The following is an 18,638-nucleotide window of genomic DNA, read 5'->3' as shown; positions in this document are numbered from 1 at the left end:
TTACTCTGTCTGCCCTGTTGAGATATGATTATATAGCTGGGTTAAGGTCAGTGTGACTGCTGAAGAGTAGTTATGGATCAGCAAGATAGCAGGTACAGGGTAACTTTAGGACATAAGTTGACTTTCGGCTCGGCCTCAGTGTGGGGGGCTCCATGTGTCATTTTCACCTGTAACAGTGGAGGTGGGCAATGTGACAATATACTGTTAATATTTGTTCTTTTGAATATACAGTACTGTGCAAAACACTGCCCTTTTTTCAGTTCCTGCAGTCCTCTCTTACTGCAGTCGGGCGGCACGGTGGCGCAGTAGCATCACAGCAAGAAGGGCCTGGGTTCGATTCCCCAGCCGGGCGACCAGGGTCTCTTCTGTGGAGTTTGCACGTTCTCCCCATGTCTGTGTGTGTTTCCTCCTACAGTCCAAAGACATGCAGTCAGGTGAATTGGAGATACCAAACCACCACCTAGCTGTGAATGTATATGTCTGTGTGTGTGCCCTGTGATGGACTGGCAACCTGTCCAGGGTGTTTTCTGCCTTCCACCTAATGAGCGCTGGGATAGGCTCCAGCACCCCCCGCAAACCAGGAGGATAAGCAGCTTAGGTGTGTGTAGAACTGCAGTCAAAATGGCCGCACAAGGACAAAAGTACAACTTATTAATTTTTTCAGATGTTTAGATATAAAATAATCCACTTGCACAAGGAAGGTAAAAGGTATTAAAAAATAATTAAAAGTTAAAGAGAAAATGGGGCACCTAACAACCACCTGGAAGACCTGGTAGACACAACTGTCCCCATCAGATAAACAGCACTTAAAGCTTTCATCTTTGAGAGAGAGGAGAAAATCAAGCTGCTTCAGATCTGAAAACATCCACAGGTGTTTCTGTCCATCCTTCCACTGTGAGAAGACGACTCAGCGCTGTGGGTCTGAAAGGATGTGTAGCTGAAAGAAACCTCACTGAGAAAAGGAGACGGACACAAAAGAAGAACATTTGCAAATCAATCTGAGGCCTGTTTCACATATACGACCTCTAGTGTGGTTTTAGCGAAGAGGCCCATTTTGATTTTCATTTCTGCGCTCATGTTAACAGGTCAGCGCTTTCACACTGCAGACATGAGCAGAGCAGCCCAGTATATAGAAATTATGTGAGGAGCCAATTTTTTACAGAACAAACTGAAAAAACAATGAAAATCAGTTCAAATGAATGCAGAAAAAACAATGCAAAGTATTAAACTCATGAACTTTATCAAACAAAACAGTAATTAAACACACCACACTGCATACACATTTCTCTGTGGGTCTACTAGGCTTGTAATAATTCCCCTTTCACAAGTCAGAAAGCTGTCGAGGGTAAACAAATGTATAGTGCTCTTTTATGTATCTTATTTTTATTGAACAAAGTGACTGATTGACTGTTTTCCGTTTGGAAAAAGGATGTGTGTGGAACTCTTTGCTGCACAGCTCTGCTGTATGTATGAAAGTTTCCAGTTCCCACAGCTAGCAGGGCAAAGTTCACTGACCGCAGTATAGAGTCACTTAACTAGCCCAGAAAGAGTCCTTAGCTGCGAGGAAAGGCTCGCACCGCAACTACGGCAGCCAGTCTGCTAAGCCTTGCAAGTCGAAAATGTCCTTAGCCATGAAGGGGTAGCATTTTCCTGCAGACAAACACCACCAGTCCAGTCAGCCTCATAGCTGCAGTGCAGCATCTCCCAAGCGGCCAGCCCAGGCAGCAACATAAATGTAGCATCGCTTAGGCAGCCGGCCTGAAAGGCCTCATAGCCGTGGCGTAGCGCTGCTCATACAGCAGAACACTAGCTTTCCGGGCAGCCCCACAGCTGCAGTGCAGCATCAAGCAAGTGTCACAATACAGTAGCCGCAATACAGTGTCACTCAAACGGTCGGTCCAGGCTGCATCATAGCTGTGATGTAACGCCACCCAAACAGCCCCCCAAGAAGCCTCTGAGCCACAGTTGGAAAATCAGTTTGAGCTGCTATCTCGGTGGATATGATGGCTCCTCAGCCAGCAGGGAAACATCAAAACATACACACAAACAATACAAAACAAACAAAAACGTTGTAAAGTGGCAGCTATGTTACGCCAGCTTACTTACAGCTCAGCACACACACACACACACACACACACACACACCACCACACACCAGCACCACACACACACTATCATGTCAGTGTCACTGTGTTGAGAAAGAACTACTACCCAAATAATATCTGGACAACAGCAGCCCTGTGGTCAGAAACAGACCAGTCATGAATGGAGTAGATGAGGCTGATAAACTGCAGAAGCAGACGTGCTGCTGTCTGTAATTGTACACCTAAAAAGACAGGCGTCTCTAATAATGTGGAGTGTACACACTAAACTTAGCACTGTACATGCATAATAATGTCAATCTCTCACAAAGGGCTCTTTACATGTTGCAGACACACAGACTGCAGCTATTTTAGGGTCAGAAGATCAATATGTTTTTGATTTTCTGGTGCTTGTTTGCTGAAATGTGATGCTGTACAGATGTACCGACAGCATGCCTGCTTCCTTTCATTTCCCTCCTCTGCTCCTTCTCTTCCTGCCTTCTCCCTTTGATCCTCATCAGGCGTCTGTCTTATTCCTCTCACAGATTCACAGCCGATCATCATCAGCTCTCGCTTTCAATCACGCAGCCCATACAGCCTGGCTCCGTTCGAATATTCTCCTATTAACCGAAATCCCAGCTGATAATCCTCCCAAATGGGGAAACAACAAATCCAGCCTGCCAGAAATATAAGCTTTATTAAGCAGGAGAAATCCTGCCTTTCATGGCCCGTCTCGGGCTGTCATCATGGAGAAAGAGGGAAAACAGGAACATTGTGCTGAAACTCGCTGTTTACCGCTGCCACTTCATCTGTGTTAATTAATCCCTGGAATAGACCCAAGTAAATACAGCTCTGCAGGATGAATACAGCATCATAAAAAATGTATAGAGATCAGATTAAGCGAGGATATCTTCTCCTACTTGACACCAAAAATAACATCAAAGTGCGCTGTGGAAATGGGGGGGTTGAGAAGAAGTGGAGAAGCCTGGCCTCTGTTCTGTGCTGTGTCCTTCACTTTGAGCGTCGTTTACAATTGCAAACGTGTTTCGCTTTGAAACATTGTCTTCTGCACTTCATGTCAGGTTTTTGCATTGTTTTGCACTGTGAATAGGTTTGAAATGAGTCACTGTCATTTATTCCAAAATTCCTCTTCAAAAAGATGGTTCTTCAAGGGTTCTTTATTAAGAAAATGGTTCTATATAGAATCATGAACACTCACAAAACCCTCTGCATGACTGAAGGGTTCTTTGCATCATGAAGATGTTCTGCAGACTGATGGAGAATGTGCTGTAGATGGTTCTATGTAGAACCTTTTCGAAAAGGTTTATATGTGGCACCAGAAGGGTTCTTCTACTGTTATGATGTCAAGCTTGTAATAAGAAAAGAACCCTTTCCAAAAAGGTTCTTTACAGAACCATCTATAGCACATTCTGTATCAATCTGAAGAACGCTTTCATGAGGCAAAGAACCCTTTAATCATGCAAAGGGTTCCTTCAGTGTTCATGGTTCCTTTGAAGGACAATCTTTTCTTAAGAGTATACATTTTTTATGAAAGGGTTCTTCAGATTGGTGGAGAATGTGCTGCAGATAGTTCTATGTAGAACCTTTTTGGAAAGGGTTCTATATAGCACCAAAAAGGTTTTGTCTACTGTTATGATGTCAAGTTGTAACAGATGATTCAACATAGAAAAGAACTTTTTTGGTGCTATATAGAACCCATTTCAAAAACCCTTTTTCATCCACAACACATTCTCCATCAATCTGAAGAACACTTTCATGATGCAAAGAACCCTTTAATCATGCAAAGGGTTCCTTGAGTGTTCATGGTTCTGTATAGAACCATTTTCTTCAATAAAGAACCCTTGAAGAACCATCTTTTTAAGAGTATACATTTTTGTGAAATGGTTCTTCAGACTGATGGATGGATGTTGTAGATGGTTCTATATAGAACCTTTTCTCAAAAAGGGTTCTTTATAGCACCAAAAAGGGTTCTTCTACTGGTATGATGTCAAGCTTGTAACAGATGATTCTATGTAGAAAAGAACCATTTTTGGGTGCTATATAGAACCCTTTTCAAAAAGGTTCTATATAGAACCATCCATAACACATTCTCCATCAATCTGAAGAACGCTTTCATGAGGCAAAGAACCCTTTAATCATGCAAAGGGTTCCTTGAGTGTTCATGGTTCTGTATAGAACCATTTTCTTTAAAAAGGAACCCTTGAAGAACCTTCTCTTTCAAGAGTCTCCATGTTTCTGTCTGTCTATCTAACACTACTATGCCGGCTCAGCGCTATGCCACACAAAATGGGCATCATGGTCAATAAGAGCTATTCATAAAGTGACCATGGCGGTGATCAGCACGCCGCTGTGTTTTTAACATGCTGGTGTTCTTACCAGTGTCCTGGGCAAGAGCCAATCAGAATTGACATGGAAATAGGGTCATACATATTAAAGACCCACAACAAGTGAAGCTCTGATTGGCTGCCAAAATGGACATGATGAAAGAAATAAAAACAAAAAGAGCCAAATTCTCAGAAATAGAGCCACAAATCTAAAGGGAAGAAGGGCTTATAGATGCTTTTAACTTTTAATCAAGGAATAAAGTTTCTTTATCAGAAAAAGTCATTTTTACTTTAAAATATAACATTAAAAATACAACTTTTAATGGTTTTAGCATGTGAAATTCCATTTCTCATTGATAAGATTTCAAGCATTTTTCTGATTCATTATAATTACAGTTTTTACAAACATAAAGTTTAACATTTGGTATTTGATTTTTATTAGAATTAAAAATGAGTGCCGTCCTGACATTCTAGTTACTGTGGCAAAGCCATTTCAGATCTCATTTTCTATTTTTCTTGATCTCAGAAATTCAATTTACACATGTAAAAATTACATTTCAACTAGTAAAAATTTCATTCTTGATATCAGAAATTTGATTTGAACATGTGAAAATTAAAATTCCACAAGTAAATGTAAAATTCCAATGAGTAAAAATCAGTTTTTTCATTTTTACTAGTAATATGTGCAAATTAAATTCCAATTGTACATTTAAAATAAGGCTCAAAGTTAAAATGGCTTGAAATCGCTGATCTGAAATCCAGCTCAAGCAAGGCTTTTTCCTACAACAGCAGTTGGAAGTTTTGCTGAGCTGCTCCACCCAAACAGATCAAAACTTTTAAATGTCAGTTAATCAGCTGTGTGTGTGTGTGTGTGTGTGTGTGTGTGTGTGTGTGTGTGTGTGAGTGCAGTTTGTTGCATTTGGCAAGACATGTTTGGATACTTTGTAGAAAACATAATTTAATCCACATCAGATATTTGATCATTCAGTATCAGAACCTGACCTCACTAATACTCTTGTGGCTGAATGCATTTAAATCCTTACAGCAACAGAGGAACAAAGGAGGGGCCAAACAATTTAATCTTAACATTAGATTATCAAACAGGTGTTTTTTAATTTTGGGCATGTGGTCTACTCATCCACCCACCCATCCATCCATCCATCTATCTTGTCTTCCTGTCTCATATCCTTTTTGCCAACCGTGCCAGATGTCTACAGACCCTCCGCCTGCATGCTGCCCTCAGAGAGCTGCCATTTATCCACAGTTTGACCTCCTGGATTCGACAGGTCCATCTGGGCCTGGGTATCTCCACCAATGGCAGCATGGCAGAAATGAGAGCAAGGGGCTGGACTATGAAGAGACCAGAGAGAGAGAGAGAGAGAGAGAGAGAGAGATAGATAGATAGGTAGATAGATAGATAGACGGACGCACAGACAGACAGACAGACAGATAGATAGATAGATAGATAAATAGATAGATAGATAGATAGATAGATAGATAGATAGATAGATAGATAGATGGATTGATGGATGGATGGATGGATGGTAGGATGGATGGATGGATGGATGGATGGATATACAAACGGATGGACAGACAGACAGACAGATAGATAGATAGATAGATAGATAGATAGATAGATAGATAGATAGATAGATGGACGGACGGACGGATGGATGGATAGATAGATGGACAGAAGGATGGAAAAGCAGACAGACGGGCATGGATGGATGGATATACAAACGGATGGACAGACAGACAGACAGACAGACAGACAGATATATAGATGGATGGACGGACGGACCGATCGATAGATGGATGATTGGATGGATGGATGGAAGGATGGATGGATGGATGGATAGATGGACAGACAGACAGACAGACAGACAGACAGACAGACAGATAGATAGATAGATAGATAGATAGATAGATAGATAGATAGACAGATGGACGGATCGATGGAAGGTTGATTGGATGGGTGGATGGATGGATGGATGGATGGATGGATAGATCTACAGGGATAATTTCCACACCTCCAAAGTTCAGTCTTAGAAGTTGGTTTTGCATTTTCTGCTTCTTACAATCCAAATAATCCCAAACACATTCAGTGATGTTGAGGTCTGGACTCTGGGGTGGTCAGTCCATTGTTCTGAGAACACCAGCAGCTTCTCTTTGTTTGATTTGCAAATTTTGCATTGAACACAAAATTCAAAAAGAGACGGTCTAGAAGAAACTGAATCGTAAAGTCCCAAATGGGCCTGTCTCTGCTTTGCAAAGCATCCGAACAGAGCAGCTGACATGTTGCAGACTGTTTATGACACCAAACAGATTAAGAGAGAAATCATGTGGACCTTGCTTACCATTGAAATCCCATTTATGTGGAGAGCAATCTATTAAAATGTGCAAAATGGTTCTAGGCTAGAGGAAATCAGAATTCCATGGAGCCTCTTGATGTGTGGGAAGAGAAAATGCTGGCCTAATTTACGAGAGTGGAAGTTGCTCTTTGTGCTGAAGGTGTTTTACCCTGATAAATATTACGTTATGACAGAATGAGCCTCATTCAAGTCAGAACGGCTCGGGCTGATTAGTATGTGATTGCATGCTGCTGCTGCTGTGTGTGTGTGTGTGTGTGTGTATGTGTGTATGTGTGTGTATGTGTCACACACTGTCCCCCCGGGGGTCCCGCCGTAGCACACATTGAAATCACTTACTGTCACACCCTGCAACCACCCTCATGCATCAGCCACGGATAAACACGCCATGGAATACTGAAATGTTTCACTGCAGCAGCTTCTCTCTCAGCTGCCTCTGCACTGAGGCTACAAAGCTAATCTTGCTAAAATGTTATGGAAGCTTATAACCCACCAATTAGCACTGTGCACTGGCCTGAAACCATGTTGCACTGTGCAGAACAGATGCACCGATACCTACAACATGATGGTATAGGCACAAGTTACATTGTGTAAAGGCAGTATTCAGAATACATTTACTTTTTTACGTTTTCAGAATTCTTAAAGAATACTTACCTACTAAATTTAAAAAGTATATACAATCTTTAAAAGAATCCCATCAATGCTTGTTTATTGACTATTTTAAAATCAGTGCACAGCATGTCAATACACAGTCTAAAGAAGAGCTCAACAAATGAGGTTTTTTTATTTGTCAGAGTAAACTGATGATCAGTTATTAATCTCAGTGTTACTGAGCTCTGATAAAGCCTGAGTAGACTGATAAATCAATGTGATGATCAGTTATTAATCTCGGTGTTACTGAGCTCTGCTAAAGCCTGAGTAGACTGATAAATCAATGTGATGATCAGTTATTAATCTTGGTGTTACTGAGCTGCTAAAGCCTGAGTAGACTGATAAATCAATGTGATGATCAGTTATTAATCTCGGTGTTACTGAGCTCTGCTAAAGCCTGAGTAGACTGATAAATCAATGTGATGATCAGTTATTAATCTTGGTGTTACTGAGCTGCTAAAGCCTGAGTAGACTGATAAATCAATGTGATGATCAGTTATTAATCTCGGTGTTACTGAGCTCTGCTAAAGCCTGAGTAGACTGATAAATCAATGTGATGATCAGTTATTAATCTCAGTGTTACTGAGCTCTGCTAAAGCCTGAGTAGACTGATAAATCAATGTGATGATCAGCTATTAATCTCAGTGTTACTGAGCTCTGCTAAAGCCTGAGTAGACTGATAAATCAATGTGATCAGTTATTAATCTCAGTGTTACTGAGCTCTGCTAAAGCCTGAGCAGACTGATAAATCAATGTAATGATCAGTTATTAATCTCCTCCTCTGGGTTGGATAGTGCAGTTAAAGATACTAGAACAAGTTTAGGACAAAGAAAATTAACAGAGACTCATGTATGCAATCATACAGACACAAGATAAGCCAGAGACTGAAAACCCCTTTTTACTTTTTAAATCACATTAAACAGAAACAGATACCTTCCTCCCTGTTTCTCTCGCTACCTTCTGCATGCATACCCCACCTCTCCGCTACAGAGGCTGCAACTGAATAGCTTTTTTGACCACTTCATCTTCATGATGATGATTTATGCTCCCTTTCTTTCATAAACATGGGAAAACATGCAATGCTGTAATCCTGCAAAAATGTAAAATACATATAGTAGCAGAACATTTGGCAAGTACAAGATGTTCAAGGAATTTCCCTTGATGTATTTTTCTAAGTCATTTTGGGCCGTTTCTTTTGGTCCATTCATCATGAAATTTACACACAAATGTAAAGGGCAACAGGCATTTTCAAATTATGTCAAAAACTGAAAAACAACAAAAATAGATGCAAGGTTTTGTTCCAACAGCAGCAATTTGTTACATATCCATACATACAGAAGATATGTACAGACATAAAATACAGACTTTTCAAAATTTCTGCATAACTACACGGTTAAAATGTAAACATTGACCTAATGACATAAAGTCATTGGGAGTGGTTTTCTGTGAAATATTCTGCCCTAGAGAAAGTCAGAATTGTTCACAGTGGTGGTGATAGGAACCAGACGTCCTCCTCTGAAAGCTCCCTCACACAAAGTTACTACGTGAAATGGTTACAAATACGGTGTTGGTTCTCCATACTTTGTAATAGTTTTGAGAAGATTTTGTCCTAGATGTCTTTTTGAAACACATTCATGGCGGAAGGGCACATGCAGGTTGTTGTGAGGCAAAATAGTCCCTAATAGTCCACCACCACTGTGAAGAGTAAGTTTCTCTATAATGAACCATTTCACAGCAAACCATTCTGAATGACTTTGTTTACATCTCAACCACTGAATTATCCAGAAATTTGAAAAAATTAGTGGAGTTCCTCTTTAAAGATATGAGCAGTATACAACTTTACTGCATTATACATTCAAAAAATCAAAAAGCCTCCTTATCTCTACTGTTTTTTCCCTGAATCTGGCTTTTCCCACATTTTGCACTGACACTGCAAAGTGTGCACTGAAAGAGCTTTGGTAAAATCTGAAGATAACATCTCTGGCAGATGCAAGCATACAAACGACACAGCAAACGTCCTCAACACAGGAAACCTAAAGGACAGCTAAGACTGAAACTTCACAGTTACCTCAGTTCAACCGTCTCCTGTCGCATTGTTTCACTAAACTGACTTATTACAGAATCTTATTTGACTTTTTGATGAGACTTTAGATTTGGACAGAAAACCTGCCATGTGTTCCTGCAGCAGAGATATTCAGAGCAGAGTCCAGTGAATTCTCATGTGGACAAACAGCAGGCAGTGTGTCTGAGATTGGCTGACCATTTCAACATTTTTTCATTCCTCTAATCTCTGAGAGACGGCCCGGAGAAGTTCAGCTCTGACACCATGGAGAAATCTATTAGCTCACAGCATATCTTTAAAACTTGTTTTTGTATTGGGTGGATGATGTAATAGGCTGCGCTTAAAGGGCCACTGTCATGGAAAACAAAATGTTCCTGACTTAAATAGGAGTTTGATATAGTATATAAACATCATTAAAGGGTCAAAAAAGTATCACACAGTCCATACAGTCCATACATAGAAACGGAGCTGCAAAAACAGGATGGTTTTGAGTTTGTTTTTTTTGTGATGTCACAAAAAAATGATGCATTCACACATGTCCGCTGATTCAGCCCACAGCAGTTTAGCCACACTGAAGTTGTAAGGAGTGTTTCACGTTACAGGACAGCCAATCAGAACAGAGTTCATTTACATATGCCCTGTTCAAATTGTATTTTTTTGTTGAAAAAAAAAAGTGTTGAAGTTAAAAAAGTTACACATCCTCTACAGAGACACACTACTGCACAGTTCAATCCACAATTACTGTTTATTTGCTGCATGTAATATAAAATAATAATATGTAGCCTGTGCAAAAGTTATGGCACATTTTATATTTTTTGTTATGTTATGTGAACCCCTTAAAATCCCAGGCTTATTACATACCGAGGCTTATTATTCAGTAACTACAGGGAGGTTAACACAAAATGGTTGAGCTACTCTTAGTGCAGGGATCGGCAACCCAAATGTTAGGAAGAACCATTTAATCGTTTAAAAAAACCAACTTGGGAGCCATAATATTTTATGTCCATTTCACCATGTTGGCTGTAAATATGTCTCAATATAGGCTAAAAAAAATTGACATAACCGAAAACGCAGACTTGCTTTACTCTGCTTTAAGCTTTAGCTCAGCTCTAGCCACTTTTCTCACATCTCTGGCAGGAAACTTTTCCACAAAAGTGGAACAGTTTCTTGTAAAACATCTTGCAACATTCAACTTTTTATGAGGCTGAAGTCGCTTCTCATTCACCAGCTTCTTGTTTGAATTTTCCCGTTCCACCTTAAATGATGCCAGAATGTAACTGGCACGCCATTCAAGGTGGAACAGGACAATTTGACTTCAGCTTCGTGACTTTTTTTTGACAGTTTATCATTGCAGACTAAACATATCACGAAACCAGCTAATAAACGCAAAAAAGTCCATTTGTCCCAGAAAGATGTTCATCATAAATCTTTCTCTTTGCCTTTTCGTTAGCTACCAGCTGGGCGAGATTGTTGTCTGCTACTACCAGCAGTCTGCACACCAATCTTCAGGGTTAAAGGGTGAATTAGCAGTTATACATCAATTCCAGGGTTTAAGACCATTTATTGTTGAAACTGTGTTACACGTGTCGAGCTCATCGCTTATGAAACACTTTGATTTGAAAGAATGCTTTATTTAACAATCAGAATCAGGCTTTATTGATATAGACTGTTTGCACAGATGACCACCTATGTGTGGTCTTTCCTTCAGATATAATGATATAATGATTTGTGGAATTTATGTTAATGTCAAGTTTGCTGTATTTCAAATGCCAGACTGGCTTGGTTTCCCTGCCGGGCCAAGCACGCACCTCTTTATTGAAAAAGTCCTTGGGCTAGACTCCTAACACTACATTGACCTGCCTCTGTAGCACGAGGACATTGTCGCAACCTGCTACTGGCTGGTGCTGGATCCAAAGAGATGTTACCGTGAGGGTAAAGCCAGTGGCTAGTGGTGACCTCCCCCTCTGTGGTTTAATATAGAGCACTCCTCATGGTGGAATCTTGGCCTCCCCCGTGTCTTACTCTACGCTGACACCACAGTATTTTGCATCGCTCTGGACAACAGCGCCTGTAAAATGCCTTAAGTGCACTTTTTTGCTGTAGAAGCTGCACCAGACCATTGTGGTAATGATCATAACAGACGAGGATTGTTGTATAGAATTGTGCAAAACGACGAATCATTTTTTTAATCAGCTGTTTTTGAAATCCTGTCACCTCACTGCAAATAAACATTAAAAAAAAAGGGGAACATTTATTTGAAGGCTACTTTCAAAAGGACTGCATAACATATTATAAGCATTTTAACTGCTGTTTTTATAAAGCAATCCTTGAGCGTTAACGAACAGCCTCTGTCAGAGATAGCGGTGACATAAGATGTTTTATAATGTAAGTTACATTTTATTGACATAACAGCCCATAAACTGCAGCGACAGGCATTTTTTCCATTTATGACACTGTTGTGAAGCATGATACCCAAATAATTACATAAAAGCACAGTTTCTATTAGAACACAGTTCTACTTAGACATGTTCATCAAAATAATGTAATAACATAACAAAATAATAATACAATAACTGTAATAACTCTTGGTACTTTAACACCCAAGTACACTTATAAGAACTTATCAACACAAACTGAAATAAATTATTTGAAAATATTTATGAAAATGTGTATGTTAAAGGGCATCCACTTAACTAACCATCTACCTTCTAAGTTTCATTAATAATGCTTTATAACAGTGTTATAAATGAAACAATGTCTTTGATTTTAGCTTAAGGGCTCTTACGTCAATAACATGTATTTTACTTCATAAAACATTTTATGTCATCTTGCTGCTTATAAGCTTCAAAAGTTGCTTTATAAACATGTTATTCAATGCTTATGCATGTTATGAAGGTAGATAGCTTTCAAATAAAGTGCTACTGTCAAAACATTCACCGTATGCAAAACTAATAACTCAACATCACTGTTCACAATATTACTTTTAAGAAATGTGGCCTGCTGTGTCGAGTGTAAACTTCTAACAGGTCATACCACTGAAGTCATACGGTAGCAGAAGCCCCACACACGCACGCTCCCCTGCCTGTGCAGCCAGCTGCAGTCGGCCAGTTGTCAGCTCTGTGTTGGAGGGTCAGCAGCAGAGTGCCCTGAGCTGGCAGGGTGTGGGCAGTGGACACTGGGCAGCACAGATTCATCCTGGCGTCTCCTGCTTGTTTTTCGGCCTCCAAACAGCCGCCGCCTCCCTGCCGTGCCTAATGCGATGGAAGCAGGACGTCACCTGGAGTTAGAGGACAGGTGCTGGAGCCGTGGGTGTGTGTCTGGAGGCTGCCTTACTCTGCTCTGTGTGTAAACAGGTCGGGCAGGATGCTGCAGAGTCGCCAACTCAAGTCACTTTCCCTTCATCCCAGCCAGAACGAAGCACTTAAAGAGACAGTTTGGCAAAAAAATCTAATTTACACAGTTTCCACCTTTGACCCAAAGTAGTTGATCAGCCAAGGCCTGCTTGGTATCTGAAGTTTGTTTGTTTAGTTTTGCACTGGAGTGATGAGCCAAAAATTGGACGCTTATACTGCGTGTCTAAACCTACACACTTGGCTTGGGGAATTTCACTGACTGTTTCACTGCATGTACCTCCCTACCATGAACAGAGTGTAGCTTCTTTCTCCTAGTGGTCAATTCGCCAGTAGAATTTGATTGTTGAGCTGCTAGCAAGCAATAGGGGTGAAAGAGAACCTCCTACTGTGAACACCATCCGCACTTCTCCATGCTAAGATAAAGCAAAAGAACTGCAGCTTCTTTATTTTAAACAATTCCTGTATAACTGCTACCATAAAAAACAGTATTTGAACATAACACAATAGCTTATAAATGTTGACTTGCTCACTATGAAGAGGAAAATCTAGTATGCTTTGGTTCTGTATAGACATTTCCATTCAAAATACATTCCATCAATGCTATTGAAGTAAAAAATGCATCGTTCAATTGAGGTCCCTCTAAAACAGTGGGAATATGACTGTAAAAAAGGGTTAAAATATGCTTTAGGCCAAAAGTCTCAAAACTACCAGAAAACGTCTCAGACACCACACAGTGTATTCATAACCAATTCATGTAATAACTTTCTGTGAGGGAGCTTTTAGAGGTGGACGTCTGGTTCCTATCACCACCACTGTGAACAATAACAACTCTAGAATGGAGCATTTCACACCAAACCACTCTGAACGACTTCATTATTTTAACCATATAATTATGCAGATCAGTGGAATTCTCTTTAACTGATCTCAGACAAACATCATGAGTGAAAATGGTTAAAAATACAGACAGAGTTCATGGTTCAAGGAAGTTGCAACTACTCTTTTTAGCCGTGCAACAAACTTTGGTCCATTTTTTTACATCATACATCAGCAGAAACCACCTACGCAAGTCTATTTGAGATTACTGAACAGCTCACCGCAGTTCAAGCCAAGCATGTGATGATTTAGACTTACAGTTTTGTATAGTGCTAATTAGTGGTGTACAAGTTTCCATTATTTATTAGCCACAGCAGCTAACAAATAGCTCCAGTGTAAAACTAAGAAGCAAGCTTCAGGCGCCAAGCATGTCCTGGCTGATTGACTACATTTGCAATAAGAAACTGTATAATTACTTAAACAGACAGTAAATGCATCTCAGTGCGCGGCTTTCTGAATAGCTGAATCTGTTTCTTATTTTGGGAGCTGTCTGGGTAACGTCTGACCTTGACTGCTGACACACTGTCAACAGCATGCGCTCTGCTGAGGAGTGGATATGTATTAGATATGAGAGCAGTAAACTCCAGCCTGCGGAACACTGTCTCTCTGTGCTGTCCTCGGGCAGGAGACGAGTCCATGGCTTTGTCAAACTAATTGTGCTAGGCTGAATCCAAAACTTCAGCTTTGGGCCTATTTTGATGTTCTGCCCACAATAGGATCCAAAAGTCTGAATTCCACTACCAAGACTTGTTTTCATTCTGTGTCTTATAAGAAGCTAAAGGAAGATTTTATTCAGCGGAACAGCTGATACTAGTTATTTCAGAAAATTCTTTTTTTCCAGCTGTTTGAGAAATCCTTTTTTGGAAAAACACTCACCAGACATGAAAGGAATGCTCCAGTGTTTTTCAACCTGCTGCATCTGTAACATATGATGGATTACCATAATCATTTCAGTGTATTTTCCTCTACTTAGAAAAGAACAGAAAAACTTGTTGACTCAAAACACACTTTTGAATGTTTGGATGTTTGAACATCCGCAAATAAACAACAGTTTATTTTCTAAGTGAAAATAAGTAAACACATCCTCTACAGAGAACAGACTGAAATATGTTTATATGCACTCCTTCACCGTAATGTCTATCAGCCTGCAGCCCAGTCAAACTCTTCCACCGCAAAGTATAGTCTCTCAGCTCGCAGCCTGGTCAAACTCCTCCACTACGATTTAGAATCTCTTGGCCTGCTGCCCAGTCAAACTCCTCCACTGTAATGTAGAGACTCCCAGCCCACGGCCCAGTCAAACTCCTCCACTGCAACGTAGAGACTCCCAGCCTGCGGCCCAGTCAAACTCTTTCACCGCGATGCAGTCTCTCTTCCTTGACAATGTAGAGTCTCTTGGCCTGTGCTCAGTCAACCTCCCCCATGGCAATGCAAAGTCTCTTGGTCAGTAATCCAAAAAACTCCACGACCATGGTGCAAAGCTCCCCATCCTGCAGCCTAGACAAACTCCAAACTCTTAGGCAAGCTTTGCTGCTGTGACCCAAAGTCTCTCAGCTGGTTTTTGGTCAACAACAGAAAAACTTTGCAGCCACAAACAAAACGCGTACAGCATTCGTACTCCAGTAAAGTATTCCTTTAATTTCACTGAACATTTGAAAAGGTCAAAGATTAAATGTACTCTGCCTTTTTAAAAAGTGCTGAAATAATCTGGCTTCTCCTGTAGAAATAATTCAAGCTGTTATTAAGGCAAACAGTAGATGCGCCAAATATTGGTGGACATTCCGAAAGCTAACTTAAGCTTTGAGTAAATATTATTTAGCAATTATGTAATTGTATTAAAGAACTATAATTTGACCAAAAATTTGCTTGTTTTTCATTAGTGATGAAATCTGTTCTCGGTATTGGACGATACAAACAAGTGGAAAATGGCATTGAAAAATAAATGGAGGTCAAATCAGATATGATCATTGGCACTAATAACATATTACCAATATGTGTTGATAAATGAGTGTGTTGTGCTTTGTCCACCCCCCACACAACATCTGGTCAACAGCAGTCCTGTGGTCAGCAACTGAATGAGGTGGATAAGCCGTGCATAACAACAATCTGTAATTGTAATATGAGATACATAGACAGATCTCATACAGTGGCCAGTGAGATGACGTACAGGTGTTTCCCAAGAAGTGGACAGCCAGAATAAGTCTGAAGACTCGACTGGGGCAGTTCTGCATGGACGCTGAGGGGCGCCAGTGAGGCGCAGGGTTTGTCTCAACGAGTCGTACCACCCGTTTTCCGTCCAGCCCCTCCCCTTGCGTTAGGACTGGCTAATCTGAGCTAATTGTTAATTGATAGCCAATCACAACGTTGGAGATTCTGTTCAACTAGCCAATCACAGCAGAGGAGGCGGGCCATGCCCGAATGCGGGTGGTAAAAACATTACCTAGCGCTGAGTCGGTGTCATTGGCCGGGCTGAAAATGGGCGGAGCTTCCACGCCAATTCATTCATATACAGCTGGGACCGAGGGAGAAACAGAAAGAGTGAGACAGGGAGAGAGTGAGAGGGGGTTTAGAAAGTGAGAGAGGGCTTGATGTAGGGTGTCGTGAGAGAAAGACAGCGCTAGAGGAAGAGAGGAAGGCAAGCGAGGTCTTTTTATGTTTTTTTTTTCTTCTTCTACTGCAGGACCGGTAGACCAAAGAGAAAAACAACGCTCCAAAAATGCTCTGCCATATAACACGGCCGGACTCGGTGGTCATGGAGGTGGAAGTGGACGCGAAGGCGAATGGAGAGGACTGTCTGAATAAGGTGAGTTAGTTCAGGCTTTTAGCACGTTGGAACCTGAGGGTATCGACAGCACCGTCAGGCTGCCATGTTAGGCTGGTTGTGTTTCTTGCTGACAAACAGAAACAGAGAAGAATTGAGGCTGAAGTTGGCTTCTCGTTCGAATTTCCCGTTCCACCTTAAATGGTGCAGCTGCACCATTTAAGGTGGAACGGGAAATTCGAACGAGAAGCCAATTTAAGCCTCGTCGCTGAGTGTTATGATGGATGTTTTGGTGGTACCAGAGAACCTTCGAGACCTTTTTAGGTTTCCAACAACCAAATTAATCATACCTACATAGATTTAGTGCCAGGCAGGTCTAAGCCTGGCTGTTGGAGTTTAAACGCTAATTTAATGCTACAATAAATGCTGCAGTTTTTCAGTGAAAATGAACTCCTGACTGAGTTTTGAGTGCGTTTTCATGCTCTGGTTGCTCGAGCGTTGTGTTGTCACTGCCTGGGCTGTTGGCTGTTGGCGGCATGGCCGGGGTTACTATAGTTCATCTGTATAGTTTCATCAGTTTTCGCTGTAACATGATGCTGAGTCTGAGCACATCCTGTCAACTAGAGTCAGAAACGCGTGGCCCATCGCCAAACACTCGAATTTGTTGTGTACAATCAGCCAGATAACTGACCTGATTAATCCAATTAATGCCTTTTCTTTCAATTAACAGATTAGCCAATCAGCAAGGCCAGCATAATGTATTCAGAGCGCTTGTGTTGATCTTTGTCAGTTTGAAGCTGGTTTTTTGTTTTGTTTGTTTGTTTTTGGGGTTTTTTGGTGTTTGTTATAGTTTTAGGAAAAATGTTGAAGCTGTTTTAAATCACTGGGAATAAATTAAAGGGGAATTTTCCATCAGTTCTGTGTAATTCAACTTTTGTTAAAAACACTCAGAGTGGTTTGATGTGAAGTGGTTCACCGTGCAGAAACTTGCTGACTTCTTTACAGTGTTGGTGATAGGAACCAGGAGTCTTGATGGCTACAACATATCGCTGCTGTCGGACCAAAACCTTGTATCTCCAAAATGGTAACTTTTACAGGAGGAGGAAAAACATGCTTTACTTTTAATGTAAGTCAATGGAACCAGACATTTTTCCCAGTTAAGTTATTTTGGGCCATTTCTTTTGGTCTATTCAGTGTGAAATTTACACACCATATAAAGGACAGTAGGTATTTTTAAATTATGTTAAACTGAAAAATGACATAAATGGAGAAATGAGGTTTCGGTCCGACAGCAGTGATATATAGCCATTTGATTTACTGTCCAAAACCACCTGGACATGTTCTCTGGGTTTTACATATAATGTTGATTAAAAGTAAAATAGTGTAAAATCCACAAAAACAAAAGTTTTTGCTGCGGACTACTTTGCCTCACGTCATCCTGCATGTATCTCTCCGCCATGAATGGATTTACGAATATGACATAAAACAATGTCTCAGCCATTAGGGCAGCACATTGTAACCATGCCACGTAAAAGCTTTCTCTGAGGGAGCTTTTAGAGGCATTAAACTCTTCAGCCGTCTGGTTCCTATCACCACCACTGTGAACCCTGAGGGTGAAATTTGGATGCAAATGAGGGGAAATGCATCTAGTTTAAATCTCCTCAGAGTTGTCCAGTATCTGACCTCACCTTGTCTCATGATGTAGCTTTCTTGCTAGTCGGGTCTATTTTAGATCATCATAAAGGTGCATGCTCTCTGCAGTCCTTGCATTGACTGAATGTGCTCTATCTGCAGGTATGTAGGCGGTTGGGCATCATAGAGGTGGACTATTTTGGCCTGCAGTTCTCCGGCAGTAAAGGCGAGAACCTGTGGCTGAACCTGAGGAACAGAATCTCCCAGCAGATGGACAATCTGACACCGTGCAGGCTCCGACTGAGGGTCAAGTTCTTTGTGGAACCTCATCTAATACTGCAAGAGCAAACCAGGTAAGCCAGTACAGAGAGGGAAACCTTTTCGTTTGTATGTGTGAGCAAATGAAGGTGCGCTTGGGCACATATGCTGTTGCGGTTAATTCTGCTCTTTACCTCGGAGCAGGAAGAACGAGTGAGCTTGTGGGTGAATAATTGGCAGCTTTGAGAAACGGGGAA

General features: G+C 40.9%; 1 protein-coding gene across 1 annotated transcript; it reads left to right on the top strand.

The window, feature by feature from the left end:
• The first annotated feature begins 16,279 nt into the window (after window positions 1-16,279).
• LOC118805011 (E3 ubiquitin-protein ligase MYLIP-A-like) lies at window positions 16,280-18,510 on the top strand. The gene is made up of 2 exons (XM_036565611.1): window positions 16,280-16,533; window positions 18,286-18,510. The coding sequence occupies exons 1-2, from the start codon at window positions 16,447-16,449 to the stop codon at window positions 18,478-18,480; spliced, it is 282 nt and encodes a 93-aa protein (XP_036421504.1). The 5' UTR covers window positions 16,280-16,446; the 3' UTR covers window positions 18,481-18,510.
• The last annotated feature ends 128 nt before the right edge of the window (window positions 18,511-18,638 follow it).

Source organism: Colossoma macropomum, unplaced genomic scaffold (assembly GCF_904425465.1).
Source record: "Colossoma macropomum unplaced genomic scaffold, Colossoma_macropomum, whole genome shotgun sequence".
Taxonomy (NCBI): Eukaryota; Metazoa; Chordata; class Actinopteri; order Characiformes; family Serrasalmidae; genus Colossoma; species Colossoma macropomum.
This window is presented reverse-complemented; position numbering and strand designations above follow the sequence as displayed.

Excerpts from the sequence above, each read along its gene's own strand:
- LOC118805011 (XM_036565611.1), top strand. The coding sequence starts at position 16,447 with ATGCTCTGCCATATAACACGGCCGGACTCGGTGGTCATGGAGGTGGAA. Across the intron at positions 16,534-18,285 it reads GAGAGGACTGTCTGAATAAG|GTATGTAGGCGGTTGGGCAT; the intron begins GTGAGTTAGTTC and ends CTCTATCTGCAG.